The 24,941-nt window shown below is 38.4% G+C and overlaps 1 protein-coding gene across 2 annotated transcripts in view; it reads right to left on the bottom strand.

The window, feature by feature from the left end:
* Nucleotides 1–16,346: 16,346 nt before the first annotated feature.
* Nucleotides 16,347–24,941, bottom strand: part of LOC105937213 (bcl-2-like protein 11) — a 44,561-nt gene continuing 35,966 nt past the window's right edge. For both annotated transcript variants that reach the window (XM_012878410.3, XM_036126805.1), the window contains one exon: nt 16,347–20,884. In XM_012878410.3, coding sequence (XP_012733864.2) covers nt 20,720–20,884 — 165 coding nt within the window. In that variant the 3' untranslated portion in view covers nt 16,347–20,719. The remainder of the gene's footprint in view (nt 20,885–24,941) is intronic.

Genomic DNA, 24,941 nt, shown 5'->3' with positions numbered 1-24,941 from the left:
TCTCACCTATAGTGTTTCAAAGATGCCAACTTAACCAAATGGCCGTTTTTGGATATGTAGTATTTTTCCATTGTGGCTGTGAAATAATATACCAAAATCAAATTGTAACAATGTATCTGATAAATACTCTTCTTGTAGGCGAAGAAGAAAAAAAAGCCCTGGAACCTCTGGGAGAATATGCAAATAACTCCTGTCAGGAACTTTCCACTTTAATAGTAACTAAATCTGTCAGATTGTATAAATGAGGAAAATAACAGGTTTTCATTTAAATTTAAAATCTTAAATTTGTATGTTTCAACTTTACCAACATTTAATCAATCAATCAATCAATCAATCAATCAATTTTATTGGCAACTACAATTTGCATTGCAATCGAAAAGTTCCAGTACAACCGTCCATCACATACACTTAACAAACATTTTGGGGTAACGATTGACTGAGGCCTTGCGTTGCCAAGGAACGCAGCCAGTCGGCCGCTGCTATTTCAGCGCAGCCGTTTAGGTGCGTTCCTCCAAACTGCCTCAGACCTCGCCTTACACGGAGTCCACAGGCGCTGCCCTTGAAAATCTGTTGAAGAAAGATTTTACATGGGGGAAGTGGAGGAAGGTCAAAAAGACAGATGCTTAACAATTTATGTTTCCACATATAATGTGAAGCATCCGCCAAAAAACCTCATTTTCACGAGAAGCACAAATAATTACGACACACATATATGCAGAAAGGTAAACATCTGAGGCCGATTGCATGTACGTAAGTTCATCAGTTTTATGGGTATCAATTATGTGAGTGTGTTTGGATGAAAGTATTTATATTTCCGTGAACCCTCTCCAGAGGCCATTGTCCTTGATGTTGTCAGCCGGCCCACAGTTCAGAGAAGCATCCGCAGGTGTCCGCAGGGAAGGGGGGTAGCCGGGGTGGGGGTGGGGTGGGGATGGGGGTTTCTGAGCAATCTCGGCCATAACAATCCAGGAGTAGAGATAGGGAGAAATCCAAATAGATAGGGAGGAATCCAAATAGATAGGGAGAAATCCAAATTGATAGGGAGGAATCCAAATAGATAGGAAGGAATCCAAATAGATAGGGAGAAATCCAAATAGATAGGGAGGAATCCAAATAGATAGGGAGGAATCCAAATAGATAGGGAGAAATCCAAAATAGATAGGGAGGAATCCAAATAGAAGGGAAAATCCAAATAGATAGGAGGAATCCAATAGATAGGGAGAAATCCAAATTGATAGGGAGGAATCCAAATAGATAGGGAGGAATCCAAATAGATAGGAAGAAATCCAAATTGATAGGGAGGAATCCAAATAGATAGGGAGAAAATCCAAATAGATAGGGGAGAAATCCAATAGATAAGGAGGAATCCAAATAGATGCAGGGTTCCAATACTGCATTGTATTTTACAGTACTGCTACCAAGCAGTTTACATCATATTCAGACAGTTAGATTTCTGAGAGCTCAACTTTGCAATGAGGAAAAAACAAAACATCTATTTTGCATTTCCTAAAATCTTCTGCAATGCCAACATTTGCGCACAGGTGTGCTCTGACATCATTGTAATGCCAGGAACTGAGTGTAGTGTGTAGCCATCCAAACCAAATTAGTTTGTGTAAAAGTGCTGGAAATTCAGTGGAAGATGCTTTCTTTGGGGCAGATAGCATCTTTAGTGCCTGAGCTATTTGCCATAAATTTACCTGTAAATTACATGGTTACTGGAAACGTTTCTTGCTACATTTCATTTTAACCATCACGTGTTGTTCTCTGTTATGTTTTATTGCAAAAATACATACTTCAAATAATTTACAGCAAAAAAAACTCTTATGCAACAAGTAACAGGTATAGAACATGTTACAACCAATACTATAATTTATAATATATTTATGATTACCATAGCATGCCAAAGAGGCAGTAACTGTTATAGTTGTGTCTAGCATCCAAAAACGTAAAGCGTTGCAAAGATAAATTCCACCCAGACAAGGAAGTTTGTTTCTGAATAATAAACAAAATATCCACCGTATTCCCATAACCCATGAAATTATGCATGAGCAGTGTGTGCGACTTTGTGACCAGCATTCTTACAGTACATGTAAATAGTCTTCTGCAGAAAAGATTACACATGTGGGAATATGTAACGGGATACTATAATCAAAGCGACACCTTTGTACTTTGAAGCTTGGGACGATGACCTTAAGAAATTGACTGATTACCCAAATTGGCAAACACATTTGGACAAAGCTTATAGTTAGAGTGGCTTAGGTTACCTTGTGCTATCTCTGTAGTTATACTGCCTTAGGCTTAGGCAACTGAAGGACATCAGGTTCTATTTTTTTCATTCTGTGGAGTTCTACTGTTCTCCAATTTGCATTGTTTGTTATTTCAACTTTTAACTTTTTGTACAGCTGGACAGGCGTTCTGTTAGCTATGACGTCATCCAGGGGAGGCATATCATCCGCTCTTACCATATAACATAGAAAGGATTATTGGATGTGTGTTTCTGTGCTTTTTTGTGGCTTTCCTCTGTCTTCTCTAACCTCCAGTCGGTCGTGGCAGGAAACGTTTTGACCAATCTGATTGATTGAATTTGACTTTGTAAAGAGCCTTGAGATGATGTGATGTGAATTGCCGCTATATAAATAAAATTGAATTGAATTGACTGACAGAATAGACTTTGTGTTTTCTGTGCTTTTTACTTTTTAGAGATTTAATTAATAGGGAATATTGTTATTTTTAAGTATTAATGTTCTGTTGCAGGTTGAGAATGCACTCAGGAGTGGAAAGACCTGAACGTCATGCACTGATGATCTATTATAGATTATGCATTTGTTTTCTATTTAACCTGTCTCGTTTATAAGAGAGAACTGATTTGATTAAAAAAGATTACAAACAACACAGTAATATGCCTGTGCAAATTCCTCAGTCATCTCTGCAACAGCAAACAGGGTTAAAATCGGAGGAAAGCAGCCTTTTGTTCAGTTCTTTCTGAAAACGTTTCGACACCTATCCAGGAGTCTTTGTCAATTCTGGTGGCTCGCACTTAAGCGAGCCACCAGTAATAATGCAAATATTTCAAACGTTCAACTCAAATTAAATAAGACAATAAAAAGCCTGTAAAATTTCTGTCATCCCAGTTAAGCCACCTGTTTGAGGTTGATAATAAAATATGAGTTTTACAGGAAGATTAATAATAAATAAAGTAAAATTGTCCCAGAGGAATATATGAAATTTCTAGAATGTTCCAAGGTCATGGGGCAGAGTAAGAAAATACTTACCTATTTTGATTATACTAATGAAGCGCTGAAGGATATGAAGTCCTGAGAGCGAAGTCTGTGACTGAACTGCCTAAGTGACATATAGGAGGATAAATGGGGCAGGGGCAGTCCAAGAATAGCTTTGTAAATAAAAATGTACCAATACATGCGTCTGTGACTGATATTTTTGGCTAGTTGACAAGATAATATAAAGTGATGAGTGAGGGACTGTTATAAACCGTAATGCACCATGAGAGAGCATCCAATATATGCAGTGAAGTGGCACATGCATTCATATGAACAACTTCACAATCAATCCTACAGAGCCAGAAAGTGTAATGTTAGAGGACAGAAAATGTCAACCAGATACAAAGAATAGTTTAAAAAGGTTTATTTTAAAGGAGACATTCGAGGGAAACAGGAAACTGCTGGAGGCACAGACAGGAACCACTGCAGGAAGAGAGGACCAGTTAGTGGCTGCTGAGGAATTCAGGGAATATGAAAAAACTCTGAAGTAAAGCCACTAACCTTTTCAGAACCCAGGCAGGGGATGTGGTTCTGTTCAAGTGATTCCTTTATTCCTCAGGAAATCCAACAAGCAGCTGCAACGAGGATGATGACATCTCAACAGGCTGTGGCTGTCATGATCCTGGGTGTTTGTGTTTTGATTTTGTTATTTTTTGTCCTCTTTAGTTATCTATTCTTTGTTTCTGATTCTTCTTCATTGTTTCTTATTCCTTTTCCCTGTGTTTGTTCCTGTCTGAGCTTCCTCTCCCCTGGAATTAGGTTTATGTTTTTTGATTTTTATGTCCTCAGAAACCTTGCTCTTCTGTTTTCCCTTCTAGTGTTATTTAGATTTCAATTTCTCCCTGACTCCCTCTGGAATTTCTGTACTCTTATGACAGACAAAAAAAGCAATCAGATAAATTTATTGATATAAATTAGAAAAGTTCTTTGGCACTCTGACCCCGGCAGAACACATGAAAGCTGTGAATATCTATGTGGTTGCATATTAATTTTAGGATTAGGATTAGTGAAGTCTTCCCCCAGGGTCTGGACACTGGTGGTGGAGGCCATATGAGAGAAGTAGTCAGGTGAAGCTTGTGAGGGTGAAGGAGGGCATGGGGTGGAAGAGGGTCGAAGCTCGGCTAAAAAACAGCAAAATCCATGGGTGGAGAGTCTTTTAAAGCAGTCTAGTGGGATGGTAGGATGAGGACTTGACGAAGATTGGTTGGTGGGTGGATGCTTGACAAGGCAATCAGTTAATGCATCCTTTCTATGTTATATGGTAATGGCAGATATCTGCCCCCCTCCCCCCCAGATGGTGTCACAGTTGACAGAACACCAGACCAGATGCACCTACTATGAAGAGAAAAAAAGACAGAGCACATAAAGTTAAAAGTTGAAATGGACATCAAATATGCAAAATGGATAACAGTAGCAGAACTCAGCAGAGTGAGAGAAATAGATCTTGATGTCCTCCAGCAGCCTAAGCCTATAGCAGCATAACTAAAAGATAGCTTCTTGCTAAAAGTAGACAGGGTATCTGCCTCAGAGACAAAAACTGGGAGTTGTTTCTACAGGAGAGGAGCAGCACAGCGGAGACAAAGCTTTTTTCAACCAAAATAGAAAAAATTATGAAGGAATGCTCTTTAGAGGCTTTTGGGTGGCTTTGAAAAAAAGGCCGTCTTAATTCAGTCCTAAAGGACTGTTGAATCATTCATCCTCCTCTTGTGGTTCCAGAACTGAAACTGACCAGCCGTCACTTGTGTGGGCGGGTTGGGTATCTGCCTGTGTTGGCCTCCTTGCTCTGCTCTGTCCCACTGCTTCTGTCTGAGGTCCATGGTGAGCAACGACCAGACCCGTGTTTCTTCTGCTGGGTTGGGTGCTCTTTTTCTCTGTCTTTTGCTGTCCTCTCTTCCGCTGCTCTCCTATTGCTTCTGTCTGAGGGGACGCCGGCGCCGTTGTTCTGCTTTCCCCATTAAATGAAGCACCATTATGGGGTAAAAGCGGTTCCATAATAAACTTGTACATAAAAGGGTAGTTGTGTCCATATTAGTCAGAAGTTGTGCATAAAAAACATTTGTAAAACTCATAATAATTTAAATCGCATTCAAAAGATACAACATACAGTTTAAATAGTTTACAAATTCAATAACTAATAAATACAAATTTCAAGTTTAAATTTGTGCTTTACTCTTTATGAACACAAACAGTAGCGGCTGCTTGAGAATACGGATTTTTTCTTTGAGAATACGAATTCACAACAGTGGTCTGACGTCACGGTTTCCAAGGCTGGTTAATGGAGCACAGAGTGCGAAGATAGGAGCCGCGCATGCGCTCTTCAGACTTGACCGTCTCTGAATGCAACGCGGCTGCAGCTTCATTCCAGACAGCGCAGAGCTCACAGTGGTAAGTTAAACACTCCCTTTTCTGCTGCTGTTGTTCAAAAGTACGTTTTTCAGATATTTGAGGCGAGAAACATTATACTTTTAAGCTTCCCTACGGTGCCTGTTTACAGAGTTAGTGCGTAATTAAAAAAAAGAGTGATTTATTTTGTTTTGTGTTTATCAGGCTGACGCGTGTTGCTTTATTAACTCAATAATTGCTGGAATAAATTGTAAATGTCTTCCAAAGAATGACAGCAGCATATAAAATGGAGCTGGACCATAATTTAATAACAATATTATATCAGTCGAAAGACGTGGTGGCACAATAAGGGGAAAAAAGGGTCGATAAAAGTTGGTTATAGAGACAGTTTTCCTTCCTTCCTCTTAGCCTATATTAGTTGATGCTACAGTCACTGCTTCCTCTCGACCAATTGTAATTGCGGACCCAGGCACGCCGTCACAAAGCGCCGCCCTCTCAAACCACAACACATACCACGTGAATATGTCGCAGCAAGGGGCGGCGGAGGAAATTGTCCCAAAACGGGGTTTTACTTGTTCGCCAGCCTGACTGAAATAAACCACAGTGAACTGTAACATTTGCAAGGAACCGGTAAAAAACAAAGTCTGGTAACGCAACCAACTTGTTTCATCACGTAAGCCGCTCACTGCCGCAGCAGCGCGAGCCGTTTTAGCCCGCGCTGCTGCGCATCATCTTCTTAGGAATCTTATGGAAGTTCTTCCAAAACAAAGCAGGTATAGCAGCTACTGGGCTGCGTTCTTTGTGATAAAATGACAAAGCGTCCTGGCGGCGTAAGGACATCACGCATGCAGTAACGTGCTTCATAGTGATGGACATGCTGCTGCTGTTTTCTGCAGCTGAAAAACCTGGCTTCAAACTCGCCACTCATGATCCGTGATATAAAGTTCTGGGCTGCAAGTTTTTCTCTAACAGCGCCGGTCACTTTAGTTTATTCTTTGTCAGTATTTAATAACATCATCCAGGTCTCTTAAGTTAAGTCATTTTTCATTAAAAAAAAAATCAGTTATAATTAAAAATGTTGGTTAAATAAGAATTAAATTGGGATTGAGTGTTTGTGTGTGATATATTAAAAGTAAGTCATTTAGCAATATTATTAGAGCCAGGTTTTAAATCTTTTTGATAATTATCTATCGATCAATATGCATTTTTTTATCAATATGCTTTTTTCTATATTGTCCAGCCCTAATATAAAATCTATAAGTAAATCTATAAATAAATTCTATAAATGTTTTTCCTATCTAAGTGAGTTTCCTCTGAGTGAGGACACGAAGAATCGAGAGAAGAAAGAGGGAAAGAAAACAATAGTAACAATATATGAAAAAATACAGATATTTATTTTAGACAAATGTTTTAACTTTGGAACAGAATGAAGGTGTAACATATTCAACAAAATTAACAGTTACTAACGTGGTTTAAAACAAAGAAATAACTTCTATTCACATCTTATACAAATAGACAACACCTACAAACATACAATTAAAAATAGTTGGAATGGAAATTAATTTACTTATTATTTTATGTATTTTTACAGGTAGTGAAAAAAATGAAATGAAGCAGCACGTGTACATGACTAGAACTGATCTACATTAGGTCAGGTGTAGTCAGGTTCACTTAAACATGCAGCCAGCTGGAGCAGCTTCCTGTCTTCAGCCGCGGGATGGTCATCCTCCTCTGGGTCCACCTACTCGTCCTCCTCATCTAGCTGGTCACCTGCTGCTATACAAATACTGTGGAGGATGCAGCAGGCGGCGATTACTTTGGGGCAAACATCAGGCGGACCTCCAGCACCCTGAAGAAGATGGAACGCCACTGTGTCTTCAGATCACCAAAGGCGCGCTCAGTGATGTTTATCAGCCTTGTCGTGGTGCCTGTTGTAGCGTGCCTCCACTAGACCTGTACCAGATATAAATTTAACTTGTAATTTAGGTAATATGCTGATCTGTCTTAATCTTCTATCCAATTAATATAATGTATGTATCAATTGTGTGTCATTGTTGGCTCTATTTAAGGACAAGAAGGTAAGAGATCTTACTGGCAAGCTGTTTCCCTATAGGATGCACCACAGGCCAGCCAGCAGAGGGTCACCAGCACCTCTATCTCCTGTGGCCATCCATGGACCTTCTGGATGGGCAGCAGCTGAAGGAGGAGGACGATGGTGGCCCTGTTCAGCCTGAAGGCTGGTTTCAGGTCCCCTTCATTAAAAAATATTTGGAGGATCGGCACAGAAGTGTTTATCCTCGCATTTTTTGTTTCTGTTTCTTACTGTAAATAAAAAAAATGCCAAATGTTACCATAATTGTTTTTTCAATTCTCACCTTTTTACACCATAAAACTATATGTGGTTAACATGCAGATTAATATATGTATAGTAGTAAATGTAACAAATGGCTTCCCTTCTCTGGTATTTCTACCATTTCACTGAAAGAATTAACTGAACTAACTGCACACAATTTATAGATTAATCATTGTAAAGGTGCAGACAGAAATAACTTTTCCTTAATGAGCAATGCTGTGAAGGTTAGTAGGTGCAACAAAGTAGCTTAACCCTACTCCCTTTACTGTTATAAAAATTATGTTTTCATTTTAATTCTTTACAGATAAATAGCCACAATTTCAACGTGATCACATGTTTAATACCATCCTCAATGTTGTTTGTTTTTTAAAGATAAAAGTAGGAAATAGGCTGTCAATCTTAGGAAACCTACCAGTTGGCACAGACGCTCAACGTTGGACTTTTTATTAAAATGATGCACTAACTCTGTAAACAGGCCACATAGGGAAGCTTAAAAGTATAATGTTCTCGCTTCAAACTACCTGAAAACGTACTTTTGAACAACAGCAGCAGAAAAGGGGAGTGTTTAACTTACCACTGTGAGCTCTGCGCTGTCTGGAATGAAGCTGCAGCCGCGGTGCATTCAGAGACGGTCAGTCTGAAGAGCGCATGCACGGCTCCTATCTTCGCACTCTGTGCTCCATTAACCAGCCTTGGAAACCGTGACGTCAGACCACTGTTGTGAATTCGTATTCTCAAAGAAAAAATCCGTATTCTCAAGCAGCCGCTGCTGTTTGTGGTCATAAAGAGTAAAGCACAAATTTAAACTTGAAATTTGTATTTATTAGTTATTGAAGTTGTAACTATTTAAACTGTATGTTGTATCTTTTGAATGCGATTTAAATTATTATGAGTTTACAAATGTTTTTTATGCACAACTTCTGACTAATATGGACACAACTATCCTTTTATGTACAAGTTTATTATGGAAGCGTTCTTACCCCATACACCATGACTCTCTTGGTAAAATCTTATTCTGCCATGCTGGTGAAGATTCTCAGTCACCCAGGTCATGGTCATTCCAAAAAAAAGTAAAAAACAAAACAACTGGACTTGTTTTTTTCCGTAGTAGGAAGACGTTTTGCTTCCTAAACTAAAGTCCAGTTGTTTTGTTTTTTACTTATTCTGCCATGTTGAGTTAAACAGACAAGCTGATAGAAGCTCCTCCTATTTGATGAGCAGCGACTCGCGGTGAAGCCGGTGTTGGCCACTGTGCATATGAAATGTACAGTGGTGAACGCCGCGCAGCACAGGCAGAAATTTCATATTCACCACGGTCTGTCCAGACGCACCATTGGGAGCATATGGAGCAATCAGATCTGTGATGTACGATGGGGCTTGATTATTAAGAAATATAAATCTATATGAAAATGAGAAATTTTTTAATTCTATTCTTGATTTAACAAAAATAGCATTCATGTGTCTGCAACGCATTTCACCATTCGTTGCATACTCAACCATTTGCTGTGCATTGGCACCTGTCAGCCATTGTATTATACAGCTTTTCCTCTATAGCAAGATAGCTTGTCGTCTGTACACCATAATGGTTGAATCTAGTGTCTGTTAAAGACACCAAACCTGGGTTGTAGTGCTTCGAGCATAAGAATTTTTTTAAACCAAAGGTTGAGAGCTTTTCATGAGTAAAATGGCCGACTTCTCTTATTTCCTTTTTTTCATTTGATTTTCCCTGAGTATTTTTCAAGTGCCTTCAAATGACACACATAACAGTCGAGGTTGTTTATCTGCAGCCCAGCAGTTAGGTGTCTCCTTCCAAATAACTTTGTTAATGTTGCCCTCATTGCTGCCTGTCAATCTCTGTGTATACATCTATAGTCTATATATATTAATCCCAGGGGGGTCTTACTGTTGTGGAAAGACAGTTTTATTTCTTCAGTTACAACACTTGGCTGCCATTCCAGTGATTGCAAAAGTAACAGCACATAATTTTACCATTTGCTTGCTAATAGAAGACGCTTGACAAGGAATGGTTCTCTCTTATGCTGCAGGTTTTCAACACACCCTGAGTAAAAAGATATTTTTCCCTTGCCTTACTCTTCACAGGCACAGTACAGAATAGAGGAAAGCAATAGACTCAAGGTCTCTGACCACAGCATCCTGAATAAGCTGCCTCTTGGCCCCAAAACAGCAAAACCACAGCAGTGGGAGCTGTTTCAGTGGCTGTTTGTGCGACAGGGAGAAGTTAGCTGTAAAAACGTAGCAGTGAGGAAACTATGTGTACACCTGGTTCCTGCTGTGTCTTACACCCTTTGAGTTTAACCCAACCAAGTACTCTGCCTCTGAGATAAAATTTCACTATAGGAGATTGTTATCAGACTATGCTATAACAACTTTTAAGTAATCTGTTCCATTGTGAATTTGTTTCAGTCTCAAAGAAAAAAAACACAGCTTTTCACAAACATGCATGGTGGTAATTTTTCATTTGCACCTTACTTTGGACAGTGTACTGCTCATAAAAAATAAGGTAAAGAAGGCTGGCTCCCTGGTTTATTTCAGAGCTATTTACTGTAAAGGTCAACGCCAGGAAATTGGAGAGAAAATTGTGATCTACAGATCTAGAGGAGTCTTACTTATCCCGAAAAAATGTCTCCTCATGAATAAAAAGACCCTTTGCTATGATGTCCTATCATTCTTATAGGTAAAATTGATTTTGTTAAACATAAAATCAATGGCATTCTTCCAAAAATGACTACTTGGGTATACATTAAGTGAAGCAGTATTGGAGGTAGCTCTTAAACTGATCTGTGTTTGGAGTGTTTGGATACATTAAACTTTCAGTTATCAAAATATTAGGTACATCTAAACCCACAATTTATATGTTAGATCCAATCTCAACCAAATTATTTAAAGCAAGTGTTCACTTTGATTATGACACATGATTACTCTTGCCTTTGTAAACAAATATGTACCACAGGTTTTTAAGGTTGCTGTAAATAAACCTTTACTCTCAAATACACTCTCAAATTGATCGAGATGACTTACTTTGATTAATAAATTACAGACCTATATCATATTTACCTATCTTATATGTGGGTCTTGGAAAAAATGTTGCTAATCAATCGTGTTTAATTTTACACAATAATTACCTGTTTGAAAGGTTTTCAGTAAGGTTTCAGAGCTCATAGCACTGAAACAGCACTGGTAAAGGTGACCTAGATAATGGACTTGTGTTTATACCTGTTCTGGTCTCACTGCTTCATTTCAACAGGCTGTAGCGATCAAGGGGAAATTGTTGTTTAAATCTTATTTGATTTGTCAAATTCATGTTTGTTCATTTGAATAATACATCTTCAAACTTCAGGGTTACTTGTAGCACAGGGTTCAGTGCCTGGGACAATTGTCTTTACTGTATATGTTCTTCCAGTTGGTAAAATTATCCAAAACCAGTGAATGAATGTCTACCGTTATGCCAAGGATACTTAGCTATATTTATCCATAAATCCTGATGAACCCAATCAGTTAGATAGACTATATTTCATGATCTTGGCTGTCTATCTACATGTTTCCACACTCCTGCACAGCAGCCACTCATCTGACTTTACACACACACACACACACACACACACACACACACACACACACACACACACACACACACACACACCCCCAGCAGACAGGAAATGCCAGATTGAAAGCCTACTGTCAGTAGATCTCCACTGTTCTTCCTGCCTTGCCCAGCCCCTGTCAGACATTTTTTCTGTCTTCTGGATACAACTTGGATTATCATTTTTACTATGAACCTTGCCTAGCCCAACAGATCTGTCTGACTGTGTATGACCCGCACAGTACACCATCAGAACTAATTCAAGCTTCAACCTCCTTGCCTGTCACCTTCTGCTGCTCTCAGCCTGCTCTCAGCATCACCAGGTTACATTTTGCTCCTGCTGAGGCATCCTGACTACCAGTTTATTATCTATAAATCTTCTAAAACGCAACACAGTGTCTGGCTGGAATATTGGGTTCTCTGTCTGTAGAGATTCTAACACTACAGAAGTATCTTGAAGACATAAAAACCAGGATCCCTTTCATTTTTTTCAAAATTTTGTTTCCTTAGTTGACCCAGAAACAACAAACACGGAGACACAGGTAAATATAGTATCCTTTATTTAGAGGAATGACTTCCAAGAGGTCGAAAAATTGGACCGGGTAAGAGGAAAACTCAGGTCGTCGACTGGAAAATAAAGAATAGGCAGTGAGCACCAACAACACGCCAGGAGATGATTGAGTAGAGGAGAGGCTGACTTACGGATAGCAGGATGACTGGGCTCCAGAGGAGAGTAAAGACGGCAGCAGTTGTGTCTGACTGAGCATGAGCAGTAGCAGGCAGGTGGCTCCGGCTCTGAGGAGACAGCAGCAGATCCACAGGAAGGCACAGACACTTGTAACGGGCGACACGGAGGAAGCCACAATGAACCAGGAGATCCAGGAGCAGCTCAGGAGCTGACTCTGGCCAGGTACTGGAAGCCAAGACAGGGAGAGCATGAGATGGTCAGGTACCACTTGGGACAGCTAATCCTCTGACGCCTTCCTTCTGGCTTCTGCCTCCTTAAATGCGCTGCTTGATTAGGGGGTTTCCGTAGCACTTGTGCCACCAGCCACCGTCCACCTGTAGCGCCTTGCTGGAGAGAAGGTAGTACTGCACTGCACTACCAAGCACAGAACAACAACCGCATACCTTACAGTTTCCTGCTTTTAAATTCAGACAACAAAGAAGTTTTCAACTTGTGACTGGACTATTTGAAAAAGAAGTTGCTAATTCAATCATTTAATCTGGATGGCATTAAATTGGCTTGTGATAATAAAATAAGAAACCTTGGTGTTTTTTATTTTTATTTATTTTTTACCAAGGCATTTCCGTGATAAATACCTTGTTAAATGGTTTTCCAGGATTTCCTTCTTTCACCTCTGGAATGTCACGCTAAATTAGAGCCATCCTGTCTAAAACAGATACTGAAAAACTAATCCATGTATTTATGCATTAAGGCTGGATTATTATAATTCTTTATGATAAAGAAGTCCCTAAAATGAATTTAAAATCATTTAGCTTATCCAAAGGTTATGATGAAAATTAAAAGGAGAGATCATATTTTATCTTATCTTCATTGGCTTCCTGTTAAATTCAGAATAAAAAAAAATGTAATTCTCCTTCTCACATATAAAGCCCTTAATAATCAATCTTCACCATACATCAGAGATCTGATTGGTCAAATATTCCCAACAGAGCACCACTCTCAGACTGTAGGTCTACTGGTGGTTCCTAGAGTCTCTAAAAGTAGAACAGGAGGCAAATCTTTCAGTTATCAAGTTCCTCTCCTGTGGAACCAATTCCCAGTTTTAGCCTGTAAGGCGGGAACTCTGTGTAATTCTAAAACTTACTGTTTTGTTAAAGCTTACCGATAGAGTGGCTTAGGTTATTCTGAGCCATCTTTTTAGTTATGCTGTAATAGACATGGGCTGCTGGAGCACATACTGACCAATTTCCCCCACTGCTAAATTTTCCTACTACTCTCCAATTTGAAGGAAAATGCCGCAGTGTTGCATTATTTTCTTTTACTTAAACTTTTAACTTTCTGTTGTCTCTCTGTTTTTCTCTCTTCATAGAAGCTGCATCTGGCCTGCCATTCTGTTCAGCACTGACATCTTCCTGGAGGGGGCATAGGCTGAGTTACTGCTGCAAGCAACTTAATGTTTGTCCATAGATCATATGCTTGGCCCAGTCTTCCAGTATTTAACCCCATGTTTATCCTATACTTAGCAATTTGCTAAGCTTCTAAACTAAATGTGTATGCTCTATTTCATTCCATAGACTTAAAAAACTGGTTTAGAGTGTTTCTGCTTAGTTGTGTTTCTCTCCTACATAAACCACTATAGGAGCTACTACTGCCATTAACTTTTTACTGTTTGACTGCTTTGTTTGATGACTATTGATAACTTGGAATGTATAGACTTAGAATATTTGTGTATGATTGTATTGAATTTCCTTTTTTTTTTTTTACACAACAGCACACTTTCTATGGAAATGGTACAATTTAAAAAGGGAGGTCAGGGTTGAATTATTCGGTCTCCATTGTTGTGTAGACAGGAAAAATGTTATCAGCCTGTATGGGGAAGCCCTGACACATTTAGTATGATTGCAATCAGTATAAATCAATCAGGGAGTTTTTGTATTTATCCACATCTTATTGAGTTTCATAGAACATTTGTTGTACTATTGATGTGACGGGGTAATGACACCGTCTTTAGTTATCCTACCAGTGTCTTGTGCACAGTCATTAAAATGTTGCCATGCAGATCTGTACAGGCACAGGGCCTGAAATACACTGACAGACTTCACTTGCATGACAAATATTGTGGTTCTTAAAATCCACAAGAACTTGTCACGCTCCTAATTTTCTTCACAGTCCTTGTGAGAGAATTTATATCATTTCAACACCATTAGCGTTGTAACCATAATGATATAACATTGATATCAAGGATTGTGATTAAAAACTGCCTCACAGCCATGGAAAAGTGATGAGCAGATAAAAAAAAACAATTTTGCTCATTTAGCTCTCTGGTGGATTTGTTTTGATTTCACCTTAAAACCACAAAGGGTTAAAAGGCTCCTTCTGTCTCTACAGGTGGAGGAATCCACATAGTGTAGTTGTCAGGAGCTGCCTTTGTGTCTGTGTGTGTTATGAATGTTAATGAGTTGTGCTTGTGCGTGTCTTTGTGGAGATTACGTAATTGTCCAGGCATGTGTGCCAAGTACCGTACTTTCCACTGACACACACAAACACGTACACAGAGAAAATGACAAGTGAAAGATGAAAATAAAAACGAAAGCTAGAGTTACTCAAATAAAAGGGAAAATTGTCCTCATGTTGCCTAGAAAAAGCTTTTATAACAGTCTGAACACCGAAATTATTTATTTGAAGATCCTTTATTTCATGAATAAAGTTACAAACTTATTAAAAACTGATCAAGATTAATTTAAAATCTAATTTCCCTTTGGGGGTTATATAGGATTTTTGAATAAAATGCAGTTGGCTATATATGCTTTGCTTTTTTCAGATTACATATTTGCAGTAAAAAAGCAATTAAGTTATTTGGTTGAAAATCCAGTATCCTTAAAGTGCATTAAAATATGTTTACCTTTAGTATTGTAAGTGTGCCCAACTGAACATTGCAACAACTATTTATTTTTTGAAAATGACATTTATTTTATCCTGTTGTCTTGATCCACTGGGTGCAGGGTTTTTGGATTTCTCTTCATTCTCTGATTTCCTGTACTTCTGTTATGTTATTTTAGGTGTTGCCTTATTGGTTCAGTCCTTTGTGTCTCTTAGTCCATTTTTGTTTTCTATACTTTGTTTATTGGATGTTATTGTCAGTTATATCTGTGTCAGGTTTCCTCCTTGGTTTGATAGTTTATTTGTATCTCAGTTCAGCTCTATTCATGTTAATTCTCTTCCTCGGTCTCACAGCGCTCCATCTGCCGAAGTCTTTTCACATTATCTCCTGATGATCACCTGCATTCAATGTCATTCCCCACTTGTCGCTCAGTTCTCATCTGTTCACTTTTTCTTTTTTGCTGGATTCTTTAATTGTACTGTTTGACTGTTACTCTGTTACTCCCCCAGTTTTCTGTCCATGCACCATGTCCTGTTCTCCTCATGCCTGGCTGTGAATTTTTGTTTTTATTATTATTAATAAATCTTTCTTTTCAGTATGCTGTTCTCAAGTTCCTGTATGCACTTTGGTCCTGTATTAACCTAACAACCCATGACACCTGTATGGATTTTTTTTTGCAGGACACCCATAAGCTAAGATCAAGTTCGGACACAGCTGCATAGGAATTATTATTATTTTTTTACACACCAAAGCCTTTACAAAGTGTTCATCAGCTGTTAGCTCAAGTGGAAAGCTAACCTTTTTTTTACCTAATAATTTTCTATGACTTCTTGATAATTTGGCCCATAAAATCTTTCAGTGTAATAAATGCTTATGCGTTAAATGCTGTCAAATTCATTGACAACTGTTTGAGTAGTGCAGCTCTTCCACTTTACCGACAGCTGTTGGTGTGCAGCAGTCATTACGATCTCACCTTCACAGTGAAAAACAAAATGGACAGTTTTGAAAGCCGCATTCTCACAAACAGGTTGTCACTTAGGAGAAGATCAGGACATCCCTATCTAAAGTGCAGTATTTTTATGTGCAGCTGCACACAGCACTTTCTGGTTGAGATTTTTCAATAAAACAAGGGTGGCTTTGCGCACAAGTATTATCACAATAGAATAAGCGTCTTTTAAAATACAATTTTATTTGGTGAAAAATGATCATATCAAACAACAACATGATTTCATCCTTTTATTGTACAAAGTTGTAAAAGCATTGTTTTCAGGACAGAAATTGGAAGCAATTGAATTTCTATAATAGTTTACAATATAAACAAAAAGTACTGGTTGCTACACTTGTACTGGGTCATCTGGAGTCACTCTGTTCTGGCTCCTGAACATTTAACTTTCCATTGAAGTATTTACAACATTTTCAGTAAAAGCACAGTGCACTGCAGTGTCTCTGTGGGTCCCATAAGTTTTCTGTGATTTTATCTGTGTGACATTTTCAGTGAAATAACATGTTTCATTCCTGCATGTCAACATTTGTCTATCTGCAAAAGGCTGTGGCTTTCAAATGATCTATAGCCAAAATATACCAAAATGGGCAACGCAATTTAACACAGTCATTCCAGCAGTGCTTGATGCAAGTCAATAAAACCCTGAAGTTCACACACACTTACACGTACACAAGTGTTTCTGTGCTGAAACACCTTCAGAAGACATGCGAACAATATGATCATTACAAGGTTTCCATATCAGTTTCAGAAAGCAGTAAATCTTTCGGTTTCTGAAATGGTCCCCTCTCACACGCCGGCCGTAACACAGTATTTCAAAATGAGGTTGTAGGTTTCACATGGCAGAATACCAGAAATCATCATGCAGTCACAGCGCTCTCAGTGTCACAGTGAAGGAGAAGCAAAGCAGCAAAACACTGGTAAAAAGGAAGGAACACAAGCTTTGCGCATTTCCTAAAGGGAGAAAAAAAAATGCTTCAACTAATTGAAGAGATACATGGCAAAGAACGCATCTCTCCAACATAAGATGATACAAGAAAAAAAGAAATTAGTGTGATATATGGATGTCAAGACTATATTTAGATCGAATCAGGCAAGAAGTTTAGATTTTTTTTTTAAGAATTAATATTGAAAAATGCTGGTAGCTTTTAGACTTAGACAGCTTTATTTGTCATTTTGTATGCACAGAGTGCGTACAGAACGAAATTGTTGTGATTACTGAGTGATTTATTTTGTTTTGCGGTATCTAATAAGAAGCCTATTTGATAAAAAAAACATTGTCTCAGTCAGACTATAATGGGGCACAAAGGGGATTTAGCTAACTGATAATGTTTTTCATGTGTAAGCTGATATTTCATTGTCATTTAAAATTTGTCAGACGAGCTACTTAAAGAACATAAAACAGCTTTTTTATCATTACTACTGGTGATTCTGTAGCTCAAAGCTTTTCAACTTACATTGGTGGGACATTCTAACAAATTACAGTAAGAGAACGTTTGAAACTAAAGCTTTTTGATGGAGAAACAGTTTTATTTATGACACGTAACCTTTTTTATATTAGCCAAACTGCTTTCAGGTATGTTTTTGACACTGTGATCAAAGAAATTAGAAAAATAAATGAAAACGGCTTTCAACTGAAAAAAAAACATTCAAAGCATGGCTCATGCACACTTTGGTCGTGGTTAACAGTGTATCAACGGGCTTTTGAAAAATATGACTTCTGTTATACAAATGCTGGTCTTGAGTAGCTCTTCATTAGAATCCCATAACTACTCAGCAGCAGGTGTTTGATGCTGTTTCATTATCTGAATGTGAAGCTGGTGAAGCTAAAGAGAGCGATATTTTACTGTTATTTAACATCTTGGCTTGGGCTGGTATGGGAGGCTCATGGTATGATACTTTTGAGCGAAAATACCACAGATTCACAGTATCATGTTATTTTACTCAAATAATAAGAGTTATTGTTTCCACAGCATAACTGTTCGATTTTGCATGACCTAAAATATTGTAACGCATTTTGTTCTTAACATAAAAGTGCAGTTCCTACATATGTTTCATATCCATACTCGAGGCTGGTACATCCATTGCCAAGAAATTGTTCTTATTCAATTTAAGACTCATTTTTAAAAGTATAACGTCTCACAATAAATCTACGGTCATTATATGTCTACTGGACAGAATGAAAGGGTTAAAAATAGGAAAAATAGGATGGACAGAAGGAAAGGAAAAAAGGGAAGAGGCATGAAACAGAGGAGGCAAGGAAGAAATGACAGAAAGTAAGCGTGGTAATATTGGTGGGAAGTAAACGAGAAAGAAAGAAAGGCCAGAAAGATATAATTAATGAAGAAAAGAAGGAAAATAATGAAAGTTGGAAAGACAGAAGGACAAAAAGAAAAGAAGCTTGGGAAGATGGGGGTGGAAAGGAAGGACAGAAAGGAAAAAAGAAAAACAGAAAGGAAGAAAGAAATTAAGTGAAAAAGTCGGGAAGACAGGATGGAAAGAAACATCTGGACAATAATAGGAAACAAAGTCTGGATACTTTCATACTATTATTTTCTGTACTTATACAGACCAAGAAAATTATGAAATCAAATTCCATAGTTTTCCAGACTGCGAGAACCCTGGCAGTGGCCTTTATTTAACCACCTGACAGAAGTACATCGCAACAGGTGGGGCAGGGATTGCCCCGCATCACTGTTTGCTCCTGAAAGGCGATTAAACCTCTGGCCTCCTGACAGTTTCTGTTAGCATCTTATTAAACAGAACTAAAACCAGAAGAAGCTTTTATGATGGAAAATTTTGGAGCTGACTTTTTAAGACTTTGGTACACTTTAAGACCGTTAACCAGCCCAGGGCCATTAACAACTGTGGTCAAATTAATCACAGCTGCTGGTAGATTTAAATTTGTTTACTTTGTTAAACCTAAAAATGAGACTTTATAAAGACTGATCAACAAATACTATGCGGAGAGTGAAAATCAAAATGGAAAAGACATATTTTCCACCAAAATATTTTTTTTACACCAATAATCAAAATTTAAAACTAAACAATGATGTTTTTTCATGACAGCAGAACAGTTTTAATCTGCACAGCTTTTTTTAATGTTCATATTGTCTATGTTACTGTTAACCACTTAAAAAAAAAGTCCTTTTACTGCATCAACTGTGGTTGGTTGCTATCCAGAAACCTCAGAGTTTATTGACCTGGCAGGCATCGGCGGACTTGAATTACTGTTCTAATAAAAGGAAAATTGTCAACTAACCAAAACTTGCTGGTAACTTTCACCCTGGCTGCTAACGAGAAAACCAGATGCTGGAAGACCATAAAACTTTATCACTTAATGCTGAGCAATGCCAAAGTTTATAGGTTAATAAACAGCAAAGCAAGAAATGACCCTACTCACTAGTTTTATTTACTGACTTGATTTTAATTGTTAGATTACTCATCGACATCACTGCTTCTTAGGCAGTTTGGTAAAAGTTATTGCTTTAGCTAGGGGGTGACCGAGCTGTGGATTATAGTTCAAAAGGTGCAAAATCCTTGTTTTATGCTGAATAGAAAATAGATTTTTTATTGCCGTTTTTGTACGAAGTAATGCATATAAATTTGATGCTAAAACTAAATCATAACAGTTGCTTAAGATGTTTATGCCATGATATACATTAATAAAATATATTTTTTGCAATGTTCAAGATAAAAATAATCTGAATTCAAGAAATCTGAAAAACTAGTAGAGAATCTTTTTTTAAAAAAAATGCTCATTGAATCATTATTGCATCCTATAATCCAGTTTACACATTTTTGAATGGCATGACAGCCTGCAGAAGAACGACAGCTTTACATCTCATTATAGTAGCATCAAGTAGCGAAACATATCTTATTATATCTAAAGTCAATGTTATTGGGTGGTCACAATAGTTCACCTTTCTGACTAAAAATGCTAATGTTTTATTGTTTTTTTTATCACTTTGCAAGGTTGGCATGGAAAGACATGCTTTGTGCAAATAAAATCTAAAATGACAGTAATTTTGCAACACCATGTGGCATCGTGTTTTTTTTTTTTAAGTTTATGAATCAGGTGGATTTTGACTTTGTACCCACAGTTCTATTTTAAATACATCAAAGGTGAAAAAAAGAGAGAAACAGATTCTAGACCCATGCACTAAAATGACCCTGGGTCACAGAGCACAATTGCCGCAGAAGCACATAATCTTTGTACAATAGTTACAAAAAGAGCAAAGCCTAAATCAATCAAAACAAAGTAAACAACAAACCATATAAGGCACGTTTGAATTTCCACAGGCATAATTTTTCAGCTGAAATGACTGGCTTCGCTCGAGAAGCAGTCATCTCACCTCTTTGGTAGAAGAATGGAGGCTTGTAGGCCATTAAGGAAAATCAAACATATGAACATTTTAGAGTTCCTTCCTCAAAGAAAAAAAAAATGGTTCAAAGGGGGAAGGAACAAGCGAATTAAGTCCATATATATATATATATACATAAAAAAAAGTAAAAATTTGATATATGTTCAGAACATAATCAAGAAAATGCTACGTCTGCTGGGTTTTCCCAAGGCTAAACCTGAGAGTGGTCATGGCTGTTTGTACTGCCTTGCAAGTACATTATTCGTCCAATCAGGAGGAGCAAGAGGCCGACACAGAGCATGGCAACAGGCTCCTGCTGGATGTGTGGCATCAGGTTTAGAGGGACCATATCTCGTTGTTGTCGTCCCGCCATTCTCTGCAAAAGAAAGCATTACATTACATTAGTAAGGGGAAAAAGTTTTACAGGGTCAAATTACAATATAACTCTAGCCATGTTCCCAGCTTTAAGAAACATAAAAAACCTTCTTAAATGCACCTACAGATACTGTATTTAGGTGTTTTATAAACTGATGCCAGTATACTCCAGATAAGCAAACTGCAAACTTCCTGCTTTTATAGAGTTAGCCATACTTCTTAATAACCAGTGATAAGCTGTCAAATCTGTAAGAAGCAAAGTTAGTTTTCCACACAGCTGTACTCTGGGGCACCACAGTGGCACAGTTAGTAGCACTGGTGCCTTGCAGTAAGAACCTTAAAAAGGCTTAAATCAGAGGCAATCTGACTTTTGCAAAAATCCGCCAAAAAGCTGTTTTTAGATTATGATTTAATTTACTAAGGTAAAACCAAACCCCTAAATCTCATAATTTGTTGTCCACCCTCATTAGCAACTACTATCAAGTGTTTATGGTAAGTGGCCATGCATCTGTTACATTGCTGTGGAGAAATTTTGGCTCAGTCTTCTTCGAGGAATCATTTTACTTCAGCCACATTTTAGTTTTTAGGGGCATAACCAGCCGGATTATTGTCCTGTCACTGCATCTCAGTTGCATTTAAGCCTGAGGAATCCACAACTCCATGAGAACTTACACGCTTTATCAACTGATTTCTTGATGCTACAAGTCACACAGCGATCAGGCCAGGGTGTGACTAGGGCCTTAAAACATAGGTAATCTTCTTTGCCATTAAAATAGAAATCATTATTTGAATGCAGTTTGAATATACTAAGGTTATACTAAGTTTTTTAAAGGTTGTTTGATCATATAAAATATTTAGGTGTGACATAAAGGCAAAGGCAGAGGCTCACCTGGCTCACTGCCAACAAACCTCCCACCTTGAAGTTCTTGATGATCTAGAAAAGAGGTGTACTACTCTCAACAGCAATTTTCTGCCTGTGAAGCCATTGTGATGCAAAACCGTGGTTGGATCTTTTTTTTAATAAGCAACAATTACCCCACTCTTACTGTCAGTCTGCTAATTAGATTGACAAATCTAATGTAAATCTCTGCTATACCTGGCTTTGAGATGTACGTATTCTTAAATGTTAGTTGATGATTTTTATTAGAGAATATATGCATTGAAGGTGGGTTTATGAAACAAAGTAACTTTTTATGTTTATTCTGCTTTTTACAATGAATTACAGCATATCATATAAACAGTGTTAATTATCACCACAAAAAGAAAACCACAAAGAATCCCCAACAAGTTATTTGGTCAACTTCCAACCAGTTGTTTACCGGCTCAGATTTATAAACAAGGAGGGCTAATAAAGCCCAAAGCTACAGAGATTGTATTTTTTTTTGTTTGCATGCTTATTTGCTTCAATGCGCATGTCACCTGACCATATCATTTCAAAGGAAATTCTGTTTTATCTGGAAGAAAACCTTTAAGCTCACATGAGGAAATGGCATCAATCCTTAAATGTTCTGAGTGTGCACTTCTAAACATCAAATGTTCATATAAACACTTCAAGATAAAGTGATGCTTAAAAAAAATCAAAGAGGCATACATGCTGCATGTTTACATTCACAGGAAGCTGGTAAGTATAGATGTCAAACATCCTGCCGCAACTCTCTCTTTACCTTTTACTCTCGCCGCCTCCAGGTGCCGGCGCGTGTTTTAATGCACTGTATGCGTTTCTGTGTTTGTTTTCCCGTTTCTACAGGTTTGTGTGAAGGTTTCTGATCTTTTTCAGGTATCCTTTACATGCTGGGTTTCTAACAACAACGTTATTCAAATAATGTTTCTTACCAAATAAACTGTTCTTAATGGATTCAAAAATGATTGTGCATCCAAAGCAGCTACAATTAAGTATGGAAATAATATCAAAAGAAAGACGTCCAGCACTCCAAGTGAAAATGATGTACTTCAGCCACTAAGCATTTCTCCAACATTACTAAACAAACCAATCGTGACAGTTACCAGAGACTGTTATTTTCTGCCAGTCCTGCAGCTCCTGCAAAAATAATGAGGTCTGAGTCCACAATACACCTTCTGTGACATCTTAAAATGACATTCTATTTCAAATCCAAGTAACCTGTGTAGCTGAGAATAATGTGGTGAGTAGGCCTGTCACTTTAATCAATATATCAACTAATCCCACGAAAGATTTTAATCATACGATCAATTGAAATGTGTGATCATTTGCGTATGCATGCCTACTTATTTCCCCTCGTGTTTCAGTCTCCACTCACTGAGACGGGATAGCAAAAAGGTTTCAGCACGCTGCATTGGTGTCTGCTCACCCATCCCTTCTCGTTTCCATGGTGTAGGAGGGGTTCAATCTTTCCAGGGTTTCCCACAGAAAATGGGGGAATCCTGACTGTAGTTGTCTGGTGGCTCGCAGGAGGTGCATGAGGAAGTGAGAGGAGCGTTGCACAATGTAGCTCGAAGCAAGGGTGCAGCCCCTGTAAGACCCACTGTTGCAGAATTACATAATTTTTTTACATAAATTGGAGGCTACTTGCATTCCTATTCTGATGATAATCAGAGTTTACAATTGGTCGGCCATACAGTATTGTGTGACCAGTGAAATGTGTGAATAGGTTACTTAAGTGCAATGTGTAAACACTTTGCACTGAAGTAACAGAGACAAAGGGACAAACTCTGTAAAGTCAGACCATGGCTTGAATCATTCAGGGAGGAATGCCTGCAGGTGGTACCAGAAGAGCACAATTCTGTGGATGAAATGATGATTCCTTTAAAGGGGAAGTTCAGCAGCATCAAGCAGTATATGCGAGGCAAGCTACACCCATGGGGGTTCAAAGTATGGGTGAGAGCTGGAATCTCTGGCATGATGCTTGACTTTGACGTTTACCTGGGCAGCAAGAATAGAATACGCGTCAAATCTGAACTTGGATTGTCAGGTGATGTCCACACTTCCAAAGGGTCATAACTACAAGATCTACGCAGACAACTACTTCACCTCTGTTCCACTGGCAGTGAAGCTCCTTGAGCATGGAATCCATTATGTGGGTATAGCCAGGCAGGTGCAGCTCCCCAACTGCAACCTTGAAGATGAGAAGAGCTTGAAGAAGAAGGGTAGAGGAAGCTTTGACCACAGAGTGGAGGGGACACACAACATCTGCGCTGTGAAATGGTATGACAACAGGGCAGTCACACTTGTGTCATCCTTCACTGGACCAGAACCTGTGCAGGAGATTCAGTGCTGGGACAAAGCCACCAAAACCTACATTGACGTTGAAAGACCTCACATTGTGGCTACCTACAACAAATACATGGGAGGTGTGGATTTGTTGGACTCATTTACAGCAAAATATAAGTTCACCCTGAAATCCCGGCGTTGCATGTACATCTTCTGGCACACCATCACCCTCGCTGTGGTTAACGCCTGGCTCCTCTACAAACGGCACTGTCAGGCTCTCGCGATGCCAAAGAAGGAGATGCTAAACATGAGAAAGCTAGCATCCTCTCTCATCCTGGTAAGAATCTACTTCTGCTATTTGCCATGTTTTGACTGCTAGGAAGAGACCATCCTCAGATGATGGGAGTCCAAATTGTCTCTCCAAGAAATCATGTGCATTTTTCCACTTGATGTGCGGAAGGACCTCACTAGAAATTTCCCCATGAAGGTCAAGAGAGGACACTGCAGACATTGCAGTAAAGGGTATACGAATACCCAGTGCAGCAAGTGTGATGTTTGCCTGTTTTTCAGAGGACAGGAACTGTTTTTGGGACTATCGTAAATAAAACGTTCTCTTTGCTGGAATTAATTAAAAAAACTGTTCATAGCTACATGACTAAGATTATTTTTCATGTTATACTGTTCTGGGACAAAAGCAAAACCCTGCAAATGAGTCCGTAGTGCTGTATTGTTGTTCAGACAATGAGCACAGGAAATTCTGCTCCCCATTTAGCCCAATGTTGCAATATTACAACATTTCTGTAAAATCTTACGAAAACATAACATTTTTTAAAACACTTCATTTCCAGCCTCAAAGGCCTCCTACATCAAC

Source organism: Fundulus heteroclitus, chromosome 22, assembly GCF_011125445.2.
Source record: "Fundulus heteroclitus isolate FHET01 chromosome 22, MU-UCD_Fhet_4.1, whole genome shotgun sequence".
Lineage (NCBI taxonomy): Eukaryota > Metazoa > Chordata > Actinopteri > Cyprinodontiformes > Fundulidae > Fundulus > Fundulus heteroclitus.
This window is presented reverse-complemented; position numbering and strand designations above follow the sequence as displayed.